The 22,016-nt window shown below is 40.9% G+C and overlaps 1 protein-coding gene across 1 annotated transcript in view; it reads right to left on the minus strand.

Moving 5' to 3' along the window:
* Positions 1 to 22,016, minus strand: part of LOC135577095 (small conductance calcium-activated potassium channel protein 2-like) — a 99,767-nt gene that overhangs the window by 34,051 nt on the left and 43,700 nt on the right. The window contains exon 4 of the mRNA XM_065044792.1: positions 18,705 to 18,846. Coding sequence (XP_064900864.1) covers positions 18,705 to 18,846 — 142 coding nt within the window. The remainder of the gene's footprint in view (positions 1 to 18,704; positions 18,847 to 22,016) is intronic.

A 22,016-nucleotide genomic window follows, 5' to 3' on the forward strand; every position in this document is an offset into this window, starting at 1 on the left:
GGACATTCAGTCTAGATATAAGGAAGAATTTTTTTTATGATGAGGGATATGAAACACTGCCCAGAGAGGCTGTAGATGCCCCATCCCTGGAAACATTCAAGGTCAGGTTGGACAGGGCTATGGGCAACCTGATCTAGTTGAAGACATCCCTACTCATTGCAGGGGTGTTCAACTAGATGACCTTTGAAGGTCCTTTTCAACCCAAACCATTCTATGATTCTCTGAAAGGGTGATAAGGTCAATAGCACACCTGAAATGCCTCTATATCAATGCACACTGCATAGGAAAGAAACAGGAGGAGCTGGAAGCCACTGTGCAACTAGAATACTATGATCTAATTGCTATTACTGAAACATGGTGGGATGAATCACAGACTGGAGTGCTGCAATTGATGGCTATAACCTGTTCAGGAGGGACAGGCAAGGAAGGAGGGGAGAGGGTGTTTCCTTCTATGTAAAAAAAATAAATAATAATTGATTGCACAGAGCTGTCTTTGAAAAACAGAAATGAACAGTTTGAGAGCTTGTGGGTGAAAATTAGAGACCAAGCCATCAAAGGAAACCTCGTGGCTGGTGTTTACTACAGGTTGCCCAATCAAGGGGAAGATGTTAACAAAGTGTTCTTATTTAAACTATAGGCTCTGATCCTGTTGGGGGACTTCAGTCTCCCAGACATCTGCTGGAAAAGCAGCACAGCAAACTGTAAGCAATCCAGGAGAGTTCCCAACCAGAGGAGAAGCATTACTGGACCTGTTGCTCACCAACACAGATAAACTACTCAGAGATGTCAAGACTGGTGGGAGCCCTGGGTTGCAGTGATCATGCTCTGATGGAATTCACAGTCTCAAGGAACATGGGCCACGTGATAAATCAAGACCCTGAACTGCAGAAGAGTGAACTTCCAGTTGTTTAAGGAATTAATGGATGGGACCCCTTGGGAAGCTGCCATCAGGGATAAAGGAACTGAACAGAGCTGGCAGCTCTTTAAGGGCATTTTTCTTAGAATGTAAGAGCTCTCCACACCCACGTGAATGAAATCAGGCAAGGAAGGCAGGAGACCAGCAAGGCTGGGTAATGACCTCCTGTTCAAACCTCCTGTGTAAGAAGGAAATGCACAGGTAGTGAAACAAGGGACATGTATCCTGGGAAGAATATAGGGGACACTGCCTGAAGGTGTAGGGATGGGATCAGGAAAGCTAAGGCACAGCTGGTGCTGAATTTGGCAAGGGATGTGAAGAATAATAAGAAGGGCTTTTACAGGTACATTGGTCAGAAAGGAAGATTAAAAAAATGTACCCCCCCTTGCTAAATACAACAGAACTGTTGACAACCAACACGGAGAAGGCTGAGGTTCTCAACAATGTTTTTGCCTCAGTATTCAGTGGTAATCTCTCTTCCCATATTGCTCAAATCCCTCAACCTCAAGGCAGGGACTGTGGGAATGAAGTCCCTCCCATCATAGAAGAAAAGATTCAAGACCACCTGAGGAACCTGAACATACACAACTCCATGGGACCCAAGGAGATGCATCCCAGGGTCCTGAGGGAATTGGCTGATGTAGTTGCCAAACCACTCTCCATCATATCTGAAAAGTCATGGCAGTAAAGTGAAGCCCCAGTGATTGGAGAAAAGAGAAACATCACACCCATTTTTAAAAAGGGTAATATGGAGGACACTGGGAACTAAGGACCTGTCAATCTCAGTACTGTACCCAGTCAACTCATGGAACAGATCATCCTGGAAGTTATGCTGAAGCCATATGGAAGAGAGGAAGGCGATTAGAGACAGCCAACATGGCTTCACCGAGGGCAAATCATACCTGACTAATCTAGTGGTTTTCTACAATGGAGTGACTGCATAAGTGGTCAAGGGAAGATCTATGGATGTCATTTACCTGGATTTCTGTAATGCCTTTGATATGGTCCCCCACAACTTTCTTGCCTCTAAAGTGGAGAGATATGGGTTTGATGAATAGACTGTTAGATGGATAAGAAACTGGTTGGATGTCCATGTCCAAAGAGTCACAGTCAACATCTCGATGTCCAAGTGGAAATCAGGGTTGGTACTGGGACCAATAAAAATACCTTCATCAGTGACATATAAAGTGGTATTGAGTGTATCCTCAGAAAGTTTTCAGATGACTCCAAGATGAGTAGTGCAGCTGATTCACTAGTGGGAAATTGACAGGCTTGAGAAGTAGGCCTGTGTGAACCTCATGAAGTTCAACAAAGCCAAGTGCAAGGTCCTGCACCTAGGTCGGAGCAGCCTTGTAGAAAAGGACTTAGGGGTACTGGTGGATGAAAAATTAGACATGAGCTGGCATTGTGCACTTGTATTCCAGAAAGCAAATTGTATCCCAGGTTGCATCAAAAGAAGTGTGGCCAGCAGGTCAAGGGAGATGATTCTCCCCCTCAATTCCACTCTGCCGAGACCCCACCTGGAATACTGCATCCAGCTCTGGGGTCCACAGTAAAAGAAAGACATGGACCTGTTGGAGCTGGGCCAGAGCAGGGCCATGAAAATGATCAGAGGGCTGGAACACTTCTCCTACGAGGAAAGGTTGAGAGAGTTGGGGTTGTTTAGCCTGGAGAAGAGAAGGCTCTGAGGAGACCTTACTGTGGCCTTTCAATACTTAAGAAAGATGGAGAGAGACTTTTTACCAAGGCAATGGTTTTAAACTGAAAGTAGATTTAGATTGGATATAAGAAAAAAATTTTTATTATGAGGCTGGTGAGACACTGGGACAGGTTGCCCAGAGAAGTCGTGGATGCCCCATCAATGGAAGTGTTCAAGGCCAGGTTGGATGGGGCTTTGAGCAACCCGATCTAGTGAAAGATGTCCCTGCCCATGGCAGGGGGAGTTGGACTTGATAATCTTTAAAGGTCCCTTCCAACCCAAACCATTCTATGATTCTATGAAAATTACAACAATTAACTGAGCAATTTCTGCAACCACATTGACTGCCCCTGGAGGTGATATATATTCCTGGAGCGTGCTATTGTTGAGAAAGGAAGCAATACAGTGTCGGGGACGGAGATCCCAACATGGGTTCTGACCTGATGCGACGGAGGAAGAAATTCAGCCAACTCAATGTGAGTGATAAAGCATACTTCAACTTTATTGCCCGAGATAGCGTGCATTTATACCAAATACCATAATTATGCATACTTGTCTCTATCTAATAGGCTAAGCACTAAAAGGTTACATTTACTTACTCCACCTACTTGGGTTTAGCTAGCTATGCGCATCCCGCATTCTTCTGACTCTTATCTCTTCAAGGATATCCTGACCCTGCCTTAGTTAGTACTTTTCCATTCCCCCCTTTCCCATGGCCTAATAGACAAGCTAACTAAGGCCTACTTATGTCAACTAAAATGGGCTCTGCTCGTACAGTTGCTCGGTGGACTCATGCCCACACTCCTTGAGCCAATCCCTGACAATACAGTGATTAAGTGGCTAGCTGAAAGTCTCCTGGCAGCTTTGGTTTAGCTGGACTGGAAGTGAACTGCAGTGTTTGGTGCTGTAGCTGTCACAAAAACATTCTGCTATGCTTCTTTGTAGCTGAAAGAAGGCAGCTGCCACATTTCTTTCTTATTTCCGTTGGGATCCACTGAGGGAGAGAGAAGGTCTGCATTGCAGACATATGGCTCTGATGGGAAACTTAGCTCTGCACCAGAAAAGGCACAACATTCTTCCTGCTGCTTTGCATAAAATAAAAAGCCTGTATGAATTTTAACAGATACACTGTTCATTTGGCTCTCTAGAAGGTGGGTTTACAGGTTAACCTTTGTGTGCACATACGCAGGCATGTCACAAGAAGAGCCAGAGGCCACGAATGCATTGCAAAGAGCAAGTTTTATTTTAGTTACCTCTCTACTGGGGGATCTCCGAAGTCGCACCTAAGCTCCCAGGCAGAGGTTACACAAGCGGGGACACAGGTGCTGCAGCAGTTCAGCCCTGGCGGAACATCACTGGGCCTGCTGAGCTTGCCTGTATTTCAAGGCTTCAGGCAGGCACAGCTTCCCACTCTTTCTCACAACAAAATGGGAATCTCAGACATAGTGATAAGATGCCTAGAGTTTCTCACAGGCCTATGTTATCTAACACAGAGGTTCTACTCATCAAGCACACAAAATCAGTAAAACAATTACCATGATGTATGTGCTTTTTCTACAGACAGCTGCAAGTCACTTGAGTGTATTTACATTTAACTAATCTCCTCACCAATCTTCCGATATATTCCCATACAACCTTGGATGGCTGCCAGGTGCCCACCAAGCTGCTCTATCTCTCCCCTTCCTCAGCAGGACGGGGGAGAGAACGTAATATGAAAAACTCATGTGTCAAGATAAGGCAGTTTAGTAAAGGAAAAGCAAAGGCTGCACACAGAAGCAAAGGAAAACAAAAATATTTATTCTCTACTTTCCATCAGCAAGCGATGTCCAACCACGTCCTGGGAAGTAGGGCTTCAGTATGCATAGCGATTGCTTCAGAAGGCAAATGCCTTAATAACAAATGCCCCTACCCCCCCCCCCCCCCCCCCATTCCCCTTTCTGTTAGCTTCTGTTGCTGAGCACGACATCATATGGTATAGAATATCCCTATGGTCAGTTAGGGTTAGCTGTCCTGGCCGTGTCCCCTCCCAACCTCTTGCTCACCCCCAGCCTACTGGCCTTACTGGCCTTTAGGGGTGGGGGATTTGAAGAGACAGTCTTGATTTAGTGCCTGTACTGCTCAGCAGTAGCCAAAATATTGGTGTGTTATCAACACCTTTCCAACTACAAAGCACAGCACTATGGGGGCTTCTATGGGGAAAATTAACTCCATCCACTCAGGGAGAAAATTAGAAGAGCCGAAGCTCAACTAGAGCTGAGCATGGCCACCACTGTGAAAGGAAACAAGAAATGTTTCTATAAATATATTAGCAACAAGAGGAGGGCTAAGGAGAATCTCCATCCCCTGATGGATACAGAGGGAAACATAGTGACAGAAGATGAGGGAAAGGCTGAGGTATTAAATGCCTTCTTTGCCTCAGTCTTCAATAGTCAGAACAGTTGTGCTCCAGGTAACCAGCCCCCTGAGCCAGAAGACAGGGATGGGGAGCAGAATGAAGCCCAAATAATCCAAGGGGAAATGGTTAGCAACCTGCTATACCACTTGGACACCCACAAGTCTAGGGGGCCAGATGGGATACACCCAAGGATGCTGAGGGAGCTTGAAGAGGTGATCACTAAGCCACTTTCCATCATCTATCAGAAATCTTGGTTAATTGGGGAGGTCCCAGTTGACTGGAAGGTGGCTATCATGACGCCCATCTACAAGAAGGGCTGGAAGGAGGATCTGGGTAACTACAGGCCTGTCAGTCTAACCTCGGTGCCAGGGAAGATAATGGAGCAAATGACCTTGAGTAACATCACACAGTACATACAAGAAAACCATGTGATCAGGCCCAGTCATCATGGGTTTATGAAAGGCAGGTCCTGTTTGAACCAACTTGATCTCCTTCTATGACAAGGTGACCCACCTAGTAGATGAGGGAAAGGGTGTGGATGTTGTGTACTTAGACTTCAGACAAGCCTTTGACACCGTATCCCACAGCATTCTCCTGGAGAAGCTGAGGGGAGACCTTATTGCTGTCTACAACTACCTGAAAGGAGTGTTGGTCTCTTCTCCTGAGTAACAAGCAATAGGATGAGAGGGAACAGCCTCAAGTTGCACCAGAGGAGGTTTAGATTGGATATTAGGAAAAAATTCTTCACGGAAGGGATTGTCGGGCATTGGAACAGGTTGCCCAGGGAAGTGGTGGACTCACCATCCCTGGAGGTGTTTAAAGGGCATTTAGATGAGGTTATTAGGGACATGGTTTAGTGCTAGAGTTAGGTTAGGTTATGGTTGGACTTGATGATCCTGAGGGTCTTTTCCAACTGGAATGATTCTATGATTCTATGATTCTATCCCATCCAGGACAAATACAATAAAAATAATTTTTAAAAGACCTTGCTTGAAGTAAAAAATAACTCTCCAAAACAAGCAATGCAAGAGTTGAAGGAGAAATACATCCATGAGACAGACAGAGGCTATGGAAATGGTGCATTTTGGATTTGTCATTTTTGTTTACTGTGAGAGACGTGTAACACTGCTTCACTGAAATAGAGTAGGATGAATAATAGGAGAACTACACCATTTCAGCCAAAAATGTGAGCTAAAATAGTTTTACTTTATTTTTACTTTCATATATTCAGTATTTTTCTGGCTACAATTGCCTTCAGTGGAGTTTGTCGGCCTGTCCCACAGCTAGAATTTGTTTCCAACATTTAAACAGACTCTAATCTCTAATACAGCAGATTAAAAGATTCCTTTACTTCTCATTAGTCTGTAATGCTTTTAGCAATGTTGAAAAAAAATCATATGAAGAGTATTAAATGTCATATAAAAATTATGAAATTGATTAGATACTCCCAGACACAGTAAGGGGTACTGGTGCAGGAGATAAGTGTGGAGTAAACTTTCTTTTTTAAGAATGCAAGATGAGTAATTGAAAAGATTCCTGTGAGAGCATAGAAAGTAAAAGTTTATAAAACAAAGACACTCTCTTCTACAAGAGAACCTGTAAATGATGGTAGTGGTAACTCAGACAAGACCAAGAACTCAATGCATGCTGATAGCTAGGCTTCTGGGAAACCTTCAATGATCATAACATCTGAGAAGTCCCCTGGAGATCATGACAGTCACAGTGAAATCTTTCCACCTGGCATGCAAAAACTTTTTTCTGAGCAAGGAGGTGAAATTTGATTTCCCTTAACCAGCAGGCAGAACAGCATATAATGCTGATGATAAACATTAATATTTTAGGATGATGGCTGCCAAGGATGTCCAACATGTGTCATGGAAAATCATGCAACCCAGATAGTAAAAATACAAAACTTTCATGAAAATGCATGTAAAGGTATATAAAAAATTGTTGCATTGAAATTCAAAGTTATTGCAGATGGAACCAAACCAAGTTACATTCTTTCAAAACCAAACAAAAGCTTTTATAAATCAGTCAGCTCCAGTCATATTTATGTAGCAAAAGGATATCTTGGGAGAATTGCTCTTTATTCCAGTCAGTAACTGACTGCCTTTGAACTTGATGAAATATAACTGTAATTTCTAATTAAATCTAAATTGGAAACAGTTTTTTCCTGTCCTCTGACACTTAAAAAACTTCCCTTTTCTATTGGGATGAAATAAAGAGCTTCTGAGGAAGTATTTTATTTTATAATTCTAAAAGATGGTTACATCTTCCAGAAGACTTTGTTTACTCAAATAGAGGTAAAAGAAAGCCTCTGCTTTTCTCTCACATTACAGGTTACTGCACTAACCACTACTGCCTCAGGGACTGATTGCTCATTCTCTCTGTAGCTACTCAACTTCATTTTAATAATTATATATTCTCTTTACTTCAGTTAGGAATTTCACCCCAAGAAGCCACAGCCATAAAATAACACGGAAGTGTTCCTGAGAAAAGTTTACACTTTGGAAAATTGATATGCTGGAACAATAATAAAGGAGCTAAGGAAATTCTGACTTCTAATAGTTTCAACTCTAATAATTCAAGCATCCTTAACTGTCTTCTCCATTTTATGTTTCTGCTTGACAGATTTTCCAGTTAGATTGTATTGTGTTAGAAGGATTAAACAAAAATTGTTTTGAATCCTGAGGTCACTGATGTTTATTATTGAATTCTCAGAATCAAATTAATTATATTTTACCATGTATCTGAGAAGTGGACTTGAAACGCTACCAATCTGCATGAAAAGCTTTTAATATTTTCTTATACTCTCAGGAAGTAAAAACTGAGCTGTGTTCTAGATTTTTGAGATTGTCATTGACAAAACTATTCACCACACTGCTTTGACTTTTTGCCACCAGACACTAGAAATGCTAAAAATGTTCTAGATTCTTGGTAAATGTGCAAAATGTTCTAAGTAAACCTTTAAATGGCAATATTATTATCTTACTGCTATCACAGAAGATTAAGTTGCTTCTATAATTTCAGTCATACATATCTACCCACAAGGCAATGTATTAATCATATCTTTTCAGTGCTTTGAGCATAATTCCAAATACATTTTCATGTTTTATGAATTCTGTGTTTCTGCAAATAATTAAAAAAATTTAAAAATGTAAAGAAAAGTTTTCCTAAAAAATCCCACAATGTTCTAGGCATTACAATGCAAAATAATGTATGACCTTTGTGTACATGATCCATAGAAGGTTCTATAAAATAAGTTTCACATTTCACTGCTCAAATCCAATGTTTACCTTTTTTTTTTTTTTTTTGATAATCTTCCCAGAAGATCTTCAGCCAATATCAGCTCTGAAGTTAGAATCTATTTTTTTCTGTTTTTTGGTTTTTTTAAATTTAGTAACAATTAAATTTCAAAGATGTTACAAATAAGATTTTGCTACCAAGAGAAATCAGATGTTTCAAAATTATGCTATTCTAGGTACCATGCTCTTGCAGACAGCATGTTTCTTTATATTTGTTGATAAGACCGGGTGGTCTGAGATGAAACCTCATGAGCAAATGACACAATTTAACCTTACTTGAAGAGTTCCCCTTGTCATACAGCATAAACACCTCATTCTGGTGGCATTTTTAGCACATGTACGAAAGGAGCCGCAGTCCTTTAAAACCAAATGCATGAAATTTAAAAATTGCTATAAGAGATGTTTAAAAACTGTATCTGCGTCATTTTTAATTCACCGTTTAGAATTAAAAAGTTAGTATTCCAAAGGCTAGATTGTACACACTGACTGCATTGTGACTGCTCTAATAAGAATTATTCACCTACATGGATGGGGTTCAGATCTGACAGTTAAAAGATGCTACTTTAAAATTTTCCAATAGAAACATCTAATCTCCTCGCCTACCTCTATGATGCATCTTCAAGAACTTTCTCATATTTTTTTGCTTCTTTGATAGGCTTAATGATCTCTTTGGAATTCATTTCAATGAGAAGCATTTAAGCTGCAATTTCAGCAACAGTGAAGCCAACATGAAAATCTTACAGGATATCTATTTCATCAAAAGTAGTCTTCATTCAAGTTATAGCAAACTACTCTGTGCATCCTGTGATAAACCAGTTAATTGTAACTCATCCATTTTATCTTCTACTTATTTGTTCCAAATGTAATGAATTTTAATATAGACAAACTCCCTTTTCTCATACTAGACCAGGAGCTATTCAACATCTTCCATATTATTAAGATATTTTTATATACTTCATTCATTCAATCATTCATTCAATCCAATTCTTCCCATCCTACAGTCAATAATTATACATCTTCCCATGGCTTCTCATGATTGCCTCCCCTTTTATTTCTACCAGTTTCTACTTCCCTTCTTTACATTTTTGTTATCTTCATTATATACTCCTCATACAGCAAGAAAAAACTGGCAAAATACTCCAAGGCCCCAATGCTATAAAATAGTTAAGCAGATGAAAATACTATCCATGTATTAGCAGTGCAACTGAAGTTAATAACAGCACAAATAAAGTGCCCCACCTGTGCACCAGCTGAGCTCAGCCTGCTGACCAGGAACTGAGAAATCGGGCAGGTATGCATTGATAACCACTGCATATTCAATGAGTATCAAAATTGAGACAAGTTGCATGGCCTTGTGAAAATGGTGTTGGTCTCCCCATCTATTCTATATCCTGTTATGATACAGATGACGGCACTCATATTTCTATTCATCAATCACTCTCTGAGGGCCTAATTAATGTATGAAGAAGGCAAAGGGCATATTTACTATCTAATTTATCATCTACCTGCTCCATAGTCTGTTAGTCTGCATAGACTGAATAGACTGCTTCCTAGTGAAGTCTCATCAGAACAACACTGATGGGTGATTTAGTGAGGTACTCAGTTCAGTTTCTCTTGCCAGTATATAAACAGTATCTGTATTTCATGTTTTATGTTCATGATGAACAGAGAGCTTTGACTGGAACTCAGGAAAAAAAAAGGAAACTTTATGACCTTTGGAAGAAGGAGCAGGCCACTCAGAAGGACTACAAAGATGATGGGAGGTTATGCAAGGAGAAAATTAGAAGGGCCAAAGCCCCAACCTTTATTGCATGTGAGGGGAAACATAGCAAGAAAGAATGAGGAAAAGGCTGAGGTGCTAAATGCCTTCTTTGCCTCAGTCTTTAATAATAAGAACAGTTGCTCTCAGGTTACCCAGTCCCGTGAGCTGAAAGACAGTGATGGGGAGCAGAATGAAGCCCCCATAATCCAAGGGGAAATGGTTACTGACCTGCTACACCACTTAGACACACACAAGTCTATGCAGCCAGATGGGATCCACCCAAGGGTACTGAGGGAGCTGGAAGAAGTGCTCACCAAGCCACATTCCATCATTTATCAGCAGTCCTGGCTAATCAGGGAGGTCACAGCTGACTAGAGGTTAGCAAATGTGATGCTCATCTACAAGAAGGGTCAGAAAGAGGATCCAGGGAAATACAGGCCTGTCAGTCTGACCTCAGTGCTGGGAAAGGTTATGGAGCAGATCATCCTGAGTGCCATTACACAGCATATACAAGACAAGCAGGTGATTAGGCCTAGTCAGTATGGGTTTATGAAAGGCAGGTTTTGACTGACTAACCTGATCTCCTATGACAAGGTGACCCACTTAGTGGATGAGGGAAAGGCTGTGGATGTTGTCTACCTAGACTTCAGTAAAGCCTTTGAAATTGTTTCCCATAGCATTCTCCTGGAGAAACTGGCTGCTCATGTCTTGGACGGGCGTACTCTTCACTGGGTAAAACCTGGCTGCATGGTGTCCTGGTTTTGTTAAAAAACAAGTTCTCTTTCAGTGAATTTTGCCTGTCAGCTAAAGCCTTCATATTAGCTGCATTTTCCTGGAGAACCAGATACATGTTTTGGTAAACATAGCAATGGAATGCGAAATTATTGATAAGGAGAGATTCACATCTTGCGAGAGAGGCAATGAGAAACAGGTGACTGACCAATGGAGTATAACATCCCATTCATGTGAACACTTCATATAAAAGTGGGAGATCACAAAGATCTTGTCCCTTTTCCTTATGGCTGACATTAGGAGAGGACCTTGCCAGTCGTCCCTGCAAACTGAGGCCTAGTAACAGACTGAATCCAGCTCCGGTTGGCTGCAGAGTCCAATCCAGAATTCTGGGTGCCGGCTCTGCAGTTGCTGGGACTTTCAAGATTGGTTTTGTATATTTTGTATTATTTTCTCTATTCTTATTAGTAGCATTAGTAAAACATCTTTAATTTTTCCCACTCTCGTCTCTCTGTCCTTCTTTCCCTCCCGATCACCTGTCCTGAGTGGGAAGGGGGGAGAGGGAGGGGCTGAAGGGGGAAGGGGGGAAGAGGGGGTTAACAATACATCTGCCAGGGTTTTATTTTCACCCCGCGATCAAAACCCTCGACAGATAATTGGCACCCAACATGGAGCAAGAGAAAGGGGTAAATGTGGAGATTTTTGGCTTTTCTACTGCTTTGACGTACCTTTCAATTTTCTTGGCATGGTGCCAACTCATAGAGTTGTGATACTCACCCGTCTGTTTGCTTCAGACATTATTTAGTGGTATTAAGGCAAAGTGAATTACGTTGATTTAAAGATGTTATGGCATACGTTATATCAGTTATTTTCTACATTGTGCTCAGCAATCCCATACCTATGTTGGGCATTCTTTCTGAATCGAAGTATTCATGACATAACAACAAGAAACTAGACGATGGTTATGATGATACTATGTGGTTTGGCACTGGTTTATTTCATTATACTGCAGCTGCTAATGAATTTCTACTCGTTTCTGCTTTACCTTGAAAAACCTCTGGGAGAGATTAAAGAGCAATACAGCTATGTGTTTGCTAATTGGTCAAGTGAATCTTTAGAAAGGCTGACTAGCAATACTTCTGTTTTTTTGCTAGAACAGTTTGCAAATGTTTTAGAGAGCTTTGAATATCCTTGGAGCTTTGAGAAAAATATGATGGTGCTATTTGGTTTGCTGAATGTGTGTAAGTTTGTGTTACTGTTAAGAGAAATGAGGTTCAATAGGAGGTTTGCGTCTCTTTTTAGTCCTGAGATATGCGGTGCATCTTCGGAAGCTTTAGCAAAAAGCACTCCCAACCGCTCGAGAAAGAGCAAAACAGCGAAAGCTGCCGCTGCAGCCACTGTCCCCCCAACCGCAGCTTCACAGGCTGAAGCTACAGCTCCTACGCAGAGCTCCTCTGCCAAGGTCGCTGCAGATGATGTTACTTCTCCAGCCTCAAAAGCTAACAAGGCAGCCCCTACTTCCTCACACACTGGTCACTGTTGCTGATGTAACCATAGAAATCACTAAAACTATGCCGATGCCAGTGACAGTCATTCAGACTCTGGAAATTAATCAAATGATGGTGAGCCCATATCAGCATCAGTTGCCAGTTGTAAGAAAGTCACTAGAAAGACTACCCGTGCAGCAGGTGATGGCACAGGGGCCACAGGGCCAACATCAACCCAGGTGGCATCATCAGCACAGGGAGGAGATGAAGTGACCACCACTTGGTCCTTTTCTCCAGGTGAAATGAGAGATCTGCGAAAAGACTTTAGTCCTCGTGAAGGCGAGAATATTTTAACCTGGCTGCTCCGATGCTGGGACAATGGGGCAGAAACAATTGAATTGGAAGGTGGTGAAGCCAGGCAGCTGGGATCTCTGTCAAAAGATTCCACCATTGATAGGGCAATTTCAAGAGAGTCTAACACCACTACTCTCTGGACCCGACTCCTGGCAGCTATGAAAGTAAGATTTCCCTACAAGGAAGATTGTATATGCACATTAGGGAAACGGAATACTATGGAGAGAGGTATTCAGTTCCTGAGAGAATTAGCTGTGCGAGAGATCATCTATTTTGGACCAGACAGCCAAGAGGGGACAGACCCAGATAGAACCAGTTGTACACGACCTCTGTGGCACAGATTTGTACAAAGTACACCACCTGCATATGCTAAGTCATTGGCAGGAATGGTCTGGTCATCTGGAGGTGTACAAAATATTACTGAAGTGATTGAGCAGCTCTGGGACTTTGAGGACAGCCTTGCTGGTTCTCTACGAACTTGTGTCTCTGCTGTAGAGAAACTGTGTGAAAAATCTGATGACCGGTTTGAAAAGCTGTTGCAAGAAATCAAAGAACTCAGAAAAGACACATACCATTCACAACCTGCACAAACCTATGTTTCAGCTACTAGAAAAAGGCATTTCCAGTCTCGAGAGAGAGGACAGAGGCAGCCCACAAAAAGAGGTTCACTGTGGTTCTTCCTACATGAGCAGGGAGAAAACATGAATAAGTGGCATGGAAGACCTACCTCAGAACTTCAGGAACGACTACGTGAGATAAAAGGAAAAACTCCTAGGAAGGTGGCTGCTCCAGTTTACAAAAGGAGCAGAAGAGATTCTGATGCTCTTGAAGGAACCTCTAATTCACACCCAGAGACTGTGCAAAACAGAAATTAGAGGTGCCCTGCCTCCAACCAGGCGGAGGAAAGGGATAACAGAGTTTATTGGACTGTACAAATACGATGGCCTGGTACAACACACCCCCAGGAGTACAAAGCTTTAGTGGACACTGGTGCTCAGTGCACAATAATTCCTTCTAATTATAAAGAACGCAATCCATCAATATTGTTTGAGTGACTGGGGGATCCCAGGAACAGACTGTTGTAGAGGCTGAAATGAGCCTAACCGGAAAAAACTGGCAAAAGTATCCCATTGTGACAGGTCCAGATGCTCCAGATGTTTTGGTAAACATAGCAATGGAATGTGAAATTATTGATAAGCATGGATGGACATCTCATGAGAGGGGCAACGATAAATAGGTGACCAAGAAACTGACCAACTGTGTATAACAATCCATTCACATGAATACTTCATATAAAAGTGGGAGATCACAAGGATCTCGTCTCTTTTCCCTTTTCCTTATGGCCGACATTAGGAGAGGACCTTGCTAGTCGTCCCTGCGAACTGAGGCCTAGTGAGAGACTGAATCCAGCTCCGGTTGGCTGCAGAGTCTAATCCAGGACTTTGGTTGCTGGTTCTGCAGTTGCTGAGACTTTCAAGATTGGTTTTGTATATTTTGTATTATTTTCTCTATTCTTACTAGTAGCATTAGTAAAACATTTTTAATTTTTCCGACTTTCTTCTCTCTGTCCTTCTTTCCCTCCCGATCGCCTGTCCTTAGTGAGAAAGGGGGAGAGGGAGGGGCTGAAGGGGGAAGGGGGGAAGAGGGGGTTAACAATACATCTGCCAGGGTTTTATTGTCACCCTGCAATCAAAACCCTTGACCGATGGGCAGGCCCAAAGAGTTGCGGTGAAAGCAGTTAAACCTAGTTGGCGGTCCGTCACAAGTGGTGTTTCCCAAGGCTCAGTATTCAGGCCACTTGTCTTTAATATCTTTATCAATGATCTGGATGAGGGGATTGAGTGCACCCTCAGTAAGTTTGCAGATGACACCAAGTTGGGTGGGGAGTGCTTCAGAGTAGGAAAGCTCTACAGAGGGATCTGGACAGGCTGAATTGATGGGTCGAGGCCAGTTGAATGAGATTCAACAAGGCTAAGTGCTGGGTCCTGCACCTGGGTCACAACAATCCCATGCAACCTACAGGCTTGGGGAAGAGTGGCTGGAAAGCTGCCTGGCAGAAAAGGACCTTGGGGTGTTGGTCATCAGCCAGCTGAATATGAGGTGGCACTGTGTCCAGGTGGCCAAGGCAGCCAATAGCACCCTGGCTTGTATCATAAATAGTGTGGCCAGCAGGACTAGGGAAGTGATCCTCCCCCTGTACTTGACGCTGCTGAGGCCTCACCTCAAATACTGTGTTCGGTTTGGGGCACCTCACTACAAGAAAGACACTGAGGTGCTGGAGTGTGTCCAGAGAAGGGCAACGAAGCTTTTGAAAGGTCTAGAGCACAAGTCCACAAGGAGCGGCTGAGGGAACTATGGTTGTTTAGCCTGAAGAAAAGGAGGCTGAGAGGAGACCTTATCGCTCTCTACAACTAGCTGAGAGGTTGTAGCAAGGGGAGTGTTGGTCTCTTTTCCTGAGTAACAAGCAATAGGATGAGAGGGAACAGCCTCAAGTTGCACCAGAGGAAGTTTAGACTGGATATTAGGAAAAATTTCTTCACGGAAGGGGTTGTCAAGCTTTGGAACAGGCCGCCCAGGGAAATGGTTGAGTCACCATCCCTGGAGGTATTTAAAAGCTGTGTAGATGTGGTGCTTAGGGACATGTTTTGGAGGTGGACTTGACAGTTCTAGGTTAATGTTTGGACTTGATGATCTTAAAGGTCTTTTCCAACCTAAACAATTCTATGATTTACCAATGCGACAAACTCTGTACTGTACTGTTTCAATATTTTCATTAAAGATTCACATATTTAAGTGCTTTTCAAGATCCAAAATAAATTGTTCAGTATGACAGAAGACATTATTTAATATTTACCTTTTTTCAGGAATACAAATGCTTCACTTTTTTCTTATTTTATTTTTTTTTATACATTAATTAGACTTCTTTATGGGCTTACTCTTAATGATTCTCAACTGCTTATTTTCTTTTAGTATCATCAGAATAATATGCAAAGATTTTCCTGTTTTCTAGGAGAATTTTAAACATGTCACTTGAACCAGTGGCTCGAGATAGCAATAGCTTCAGTTTTAATATCCAGAACAACTTGGTGCAATCAGCAGACTGCATTAAGTCTACTTCCTGGCAGAAGCACAATGCAGGGTTTAGCCTGAGCAGTCCGATTTCCATCCCACAGAAACCAGCTCCTGAGGCAAAAGTGGGAAGAGAGCCAGGGCATACCTGGGCTCTCTCCCTTCTATTGAGTCAAGACACATAAGGAGGCTTCCTGGGGCCACCAGTTCTGCAAAGCCAATATTAACTCTTCAGTGGTCTGTGTAACTGCTCTTGTAACTATTTACAGATGTCTCCCTGAATTTAAACATGCATTCATATTTATTTTCCCTTCTATACTTTTTAACAGGGGCTTAATCCAAACCAAAATGTCAGTGGTATTGGGTGTTGATCACAGTAATCTACCTGTTACTTTAGATGCTAGGGAATTAAATTCTTCCTGTTGAAATCACATATTTTCCACAATAAACATGAATTAGTTACTCTACAAGATTCAGAAGAGTAGCTGTTTTTAAAGAATTATATTTAAGAGCTATGCATTTTTTTGTTTTGGAGTTTAGGCTGGATGATATGTTCATTAATATGTTCACTGTTTTACACTTCATATCTTTTGGATCTTTTACCAAAAAAACAGCAGTAATTTCAAAATCCAAATTTCTCACATTGCTTCATAATTTCTTCTCAAAGATAACAGCTTGCCAAAGCCACATTACTGGTGTCCTGTAAAATTTAATTAGGGGGTCAGATTTTCATTACTGTTTTAACTACCATTACACACCAACTACCTGACCCCTTTTTTTGTTAAGAATGCTTTCTGTCTCTGGAGGTATTTATCCCAAACTCCTAATGCGATCCTGACTATGTAAGTACTACTGACTGGAGCCTTACTGCTTCAAATGTAGCTGCAGAATTTTTCATCATAAGCAATCAATCAAAGACATGACAGTGAATATCATCTGTACCTTTTACAAACCTAATTTTCAAAGGGATCTTGTCTCAGTTGTGAGAAAGAAATGCTATGTATGTAATCAGTATATATTAACCAGTACTGTAGCTTTTCACTAAAGCAATGGAAACAGCTGCTGTAAATAATTTTACACCTGATTCCAAATGGTGCTGTCATAAGCAAAATGATAAATACAGATTAGAATTTCACCTTCTTTGTGGTTCATTCATGAGTGCGTAGAAAAAAAAAAAATGCAGTAATCTGGATACTGTTTCTGTTATTTTATTTGTACCTTGTTTTCATTTTAATAAAATAATACAGCCTACCCACAACCATTAAAATTTTAAGACCAGTCCAGGTGCTGCTGTCATTTGCATCAATATAAACCAAATAGCAGTGTAAAACCCATGGATGATTGGTATAAATACTAACATTTTCATTGCACTTCTGCAAGACTTGGAAACTCTAAGATTTCTGTTACAGCAAATTTTTTTCAACTTGAAAATTCCAAGAATGCTGAACAATTTGTTTTGTGTAAATATTTAAGGCAACTTAGCAGTTGTCAAGAGAGCTGTTGTCAAGGATGTAGTCAGAGATTATAATGAGGAGGGATAATGATCTAATATCTGCTTCTTGAACTATTTGCTTCTTATTTCTGAACAGTGTCTGGGAAAAAGGAAAGCATTATAACAGGGTTCTATACTTGTTCTGCACATCCCTGTGGCAATATGTGCTGCATGTTCTCTTATTTTACTAATGAATTTATGGCCATTTTTTATTCTATCTGGCATCAAAATCCAGCTCAGAATGAAGAACAAAGGCAAATATCACAGAAGACAGCAGATATGAGTTTAGAAAAGCCTTCTAAGTAATTCCCTGCTTTCTGCCTGTATTTTCACCAGATTGGAAACTCTTTATTTAAAGAGATATGCATTGGACACTACCAAAATTTACTGGAAATCTTTCTCAATAAAGGTCAATTACTTGAAACTTGTCAGAGGCTAAAAGAAAAAATAAATAAATAAATAAAAGCAGCATTTGGAAAAAAAGTCTTCAACACTACAAAAATGCATTGAACGATTTTACTCTCTGAACATAAAATACACACTTTTATAAATGAGATTCGCTAAAACGCCTGCTCAAAAAGGGAAATTTCTTGCCACCATTTGTTTTCAGCCATAATCCCAATATACCTGTTTTAATAGAAGGTAGATATCGAAGCTGCATTTCTTTTATGATCAATGGATCTTACTGTCATATGTATTATATATGATGCCCATCTTGAACTTCTCATTCACAGGGAAATTTACATGGGAGCTTGATACATAACAAAGTGACAGGATCAGGAGCTTTTTTTACTTCTAATTTACTGTAAATATGCAGAAATTTCCATTAGAATTTATTGCCCTACTCCCTACTTAACTTGGACCAAATGCTACAATATAAAAAAAATTGAAATTAGATATGGAGTATGGCTAATAAATGTGTACTGGATATGTATGGTCTAACAATTAAATCAATGGTAACAAAAACTCTTATAATGAAAACTGCACTACTTAAAACCACTTAAAGCAATGGAAAACTATGGACCATATGTTATTAGACTTATAAGAAACAATGTAGAAAACTATACACAAGCAAAATGGCTTAGGAGACTAGCCACCATCAGAATTCTACACCTGCAAATAACTTCATTAAGAAGCAAATACGAGAGCTCTAGGTTTGTTTTTCGAAGTGGTCCAATTACACGTACAAAGACAGTCAAGAAGATGTGATATTCTAACATGTAATGAAAGACTCTATTGAGATTTTGAAGCTGAGAATGGCATCAGGGTATAATTGTTTCTCGTATTTTATTAAGCAGCTCTTCATTCTACCTACAGAGAATTAAATCCTTCCATTCCATTACCATGGAATGAAAGACCATGGAACAGTGCAAGTAAGCCTATATACTTTGAAAGTTATCAAATAAATATTTCTGTGATGACTACCATGAGTCTGGGGATTAATTCCAACAAACCTACTCTCATATCCAGTGAATAAATTCTGAAACACTCACCATGATTCCAGTGAGTAAACAGACTCCTTTCCCACAGTATGTATTAGGTACCATGTCTCCATATCCAATGGACAGAAATGTTATTGAAATCAACCACATTGCTCCAAGGAAGTTACTTGTAACATCCTGTTGGTCATGGTACCTGAAAAGAAAAACAATTTCTTTATAATGAAAAGTTCTGTTAAATTTTTGTGCTGTCAGAAAGAAATCTCACTAATTGGTGTGTGGTGGATCGATGTTGGCTAACAGCCAAATGCCCACCCATTCACTCATACCTCCCTGCTCAGCAAGATAGGGGGACAAAATAGGTTTTTGTAATGAGAAAGAAAAATAAAAACTAAAAAAAAAAAAATCACCTCTCCCCCAACCCTCTGTTTCCCAGTCTCAACTTCACTCCTTCACTCCTGACTCTTCTACTTGCCCCCCCAAGCATCGCAGAGGGGATGGGGGTTATAGTTTATATATATGTACTAGGCCTGGTTAGGACAGAGTTAATTTTCTTCAAAGCAGCTCATATGGTGCTGTGTTTTGGATTTTTTACCAAAACAGTACTGATAACACACTAATACTCCAGCTGTTGCTGAAGTGTTTGTACAGCATCAAGCCTTCTCTGTTTCTCACTCTGTCCTCCCAGTGAATAGATTGGGGGAGGAGAGGTTGCACAATAGGCTGGGAGAAGACACAACTGGGCAGATGACCTGAACTAACCAAAGAGATATTCCATATCATATAATGTCATGCTCAGCAATAAAAGTGAAAAGAAGGGGCTTTAGGGGGTTAGCCATCTTTCGCTCGGGAACTGGCTGGGCATCAGTCTACCCATGGAAGGTGATGAGTGATTGCTTTTGTATCACTTGTTTTGTTTTCTTCTCTCTTCTTCCACTTATCATTCACTTATTAATTGCTCATTTGTTTGATCTTGACCCTCAAGTTTTCTTGTTTTTATTCTTCCTTTCCTCTTCCCCTGTCCCACGGGGAGGTGGAAGTGAGCAAGTGACTGTGTGGTGCTTATCTGTCTACCAGGATTAACCTGCAACAACATAACAGTTCCTCTCTGCCACTTCTTCCTTCTCACACTTTTCCCCTACTCCAGTGTGTGACCTCTCCATGGGCTACAGGGGAATACCTGGTCTGTCGTGGTCTCTTCTATGGGCTACAGGGGAATCTCGGCTCTGGTGCCTGGAGCACCTCCTCTCTCTCCTTCTCTGACCTTGGTGTTCGCACTGCTGTTTCTCACTCTCTTTCTCTCTGCCTATGCAGTGTTTTCTGACTTTTCTTAAATATCAGAATCACAGAGGCACTATCAACTTCACTGATTGGCTCAGCTTTGGCCTGTGGTGCGTCCATTACCAAGCCGGCTGGAACCATCTGTGTTCAGCACAAATGCCACACCTGCGGTTCCCCCCTTTCCCAAAACCTTGCCATATATACCAAATACGATGGTGATAAAGCTATTATTGTAATCTACAGTTATTTCTTTTTAAAAGAACTTATAAGTGATTCTATAAAACTCAAATACAATTACATCAACAGTAAAGAAACAAGATACAACAACAGCACAAGTAGTACAGATGTTCATGCCATTTTGTTTGTTAGTATTCTGTTATTATTATTAAAAGAGCAGAAACCTCTTGTTTTTTAAGAGACTCTTTTCATAGGGGGCACATGTCCCATTGATTCTTTGCAGCTGTATAAGACATCAGTCTAGTATAGTTGCTCCAGTCTGAAGCTTATAGAGAAGTCAGAAATGGATGTGTGGACAAGCAGAAAGCAAAGCAGATCTCTGTCTCCCTGGCGTAAATTTAAGTCTGTAATCAGTAACCTAACAATGAACTGTCATGTGAATGCTGAATTAAACAACCTAGAATCTTCCCTCTCCTTTAGTATGCTTAAGATAAATAGAACTGTGTCCCACTCTATTCTTCATCATCACAAGATCTTCAACTTAAAAAATAAGAAAACCTCCCTTTTGTGTTAGTCAACTACTAAATGTAATTTCCTGATATGCTATTTTTTGTCTTATTTTTACTATTCTAATGGAATATGTTCATTTTTTTCCTTTAAAGAAAACAATCTTAAATGAACAATCTCATCTTCCAATACATATATATCAACTCAACTGGAAAGGCATAAAGACATGTTTTAGGTGTGAAACCTGCTGTTACCACTCATCCTGTGAGGATGAAAGGCCTAACGTTAATGTAGATGGAATTTTGCTTCCCAGACATCAGGTAGCTCTGCAACAGAGACTACTTGGCTGCTACTGCAGCCTCAAGGTTGAAATAACCCCTGCAGCTGCTGTGAAGCCTCAGGTCAGTTATCTGTGCTGTTGGATCCTCAAAAGTATTATTTTAACCAGTCCCCAAATCACTGTCTCACAGTGGGTCACAGAGTGCCACTAGGTGATTAGCTCATATAATAAATCCACAGGCAACCTGATTTCCACACTGAAATCATTACTTCAGTTTTCTTCCTTTCCAGACCTTACTCTGAATGATGGAGCAGAAATGCAGAGTGAGCACAAAGATACTCTCAGGAAATTCTCTGTTCTCTCATTTGCAATATATTCCCTTGAAATATCTGCAAAATACCTTCCTCTGTTCTTCAAAGTCTCTCCTATGCCCTAATGCTTACAAAAACCTAAAATCTCTTGGACTGCCAAAGACTGCAGTGATTGTTCCAAATGAAATTGTTCCATTTTCTATGTGCCTGTACTCTTATCTCTGTTGGTGTCAATGTTGTCTTTCTCACATACTTTATGCAAGTTTTTGTAGGTTTTTCTGTTATTGTAGGATATAGAACAAGGCTGTAGCAGTCCACAGCTGGAGCTCCCAAGGATGACAGTGACACAAATGATAATCATAACAGCTTATACTATGTCTGGCTGGGATAGTGTTAATTTTCTTCATAGTAGCTCATATGGTGTTGTGGTTTTGATTTGTGACCAAAACAGTGTTAACACATGGACACTTTAGCTATTGTTGAACAATGCTTGCACAGCATCAAGGTCTTCTATGTTTCCCATTCTGCCCCTCCAGTGAGTAGGCTAGAGGTGGGTAAGAGGCTGGAAAGGAACACAGCTGGAACAGCTCACCTGAATTATCCAAAGGGATATTCCATACCATATAAAGTCATGCTCAGCAATAAAACTGGGGCAGAAGTGGGGGGAATCTTTCCAAAGTAGTCTTTGTTCAGGGACTGGCTGGGCATTGGTCTGCTGGTGAAAGGTGGCGAGTGACTGCCTTTGCATCACTTGTTTGGTTTTTTATTTTTTTTTTTTTCCCTTTCACTTATTAAACTGGTTTTATCTTG

The sequence above is a fragment of the Columba livia genome, chromosome W (assembly GCF_036013475.1).
Source record: "Columba livia isolate bColLiv1 breed racing homer chromosome W, bColLiv1.pat.W.v2, whole genome shotgun sequence".
NCBI lineage: Eukaryota > Metazoa > Chordata > Aves > Columbiformes > Columbidae > Columba > Columba livia.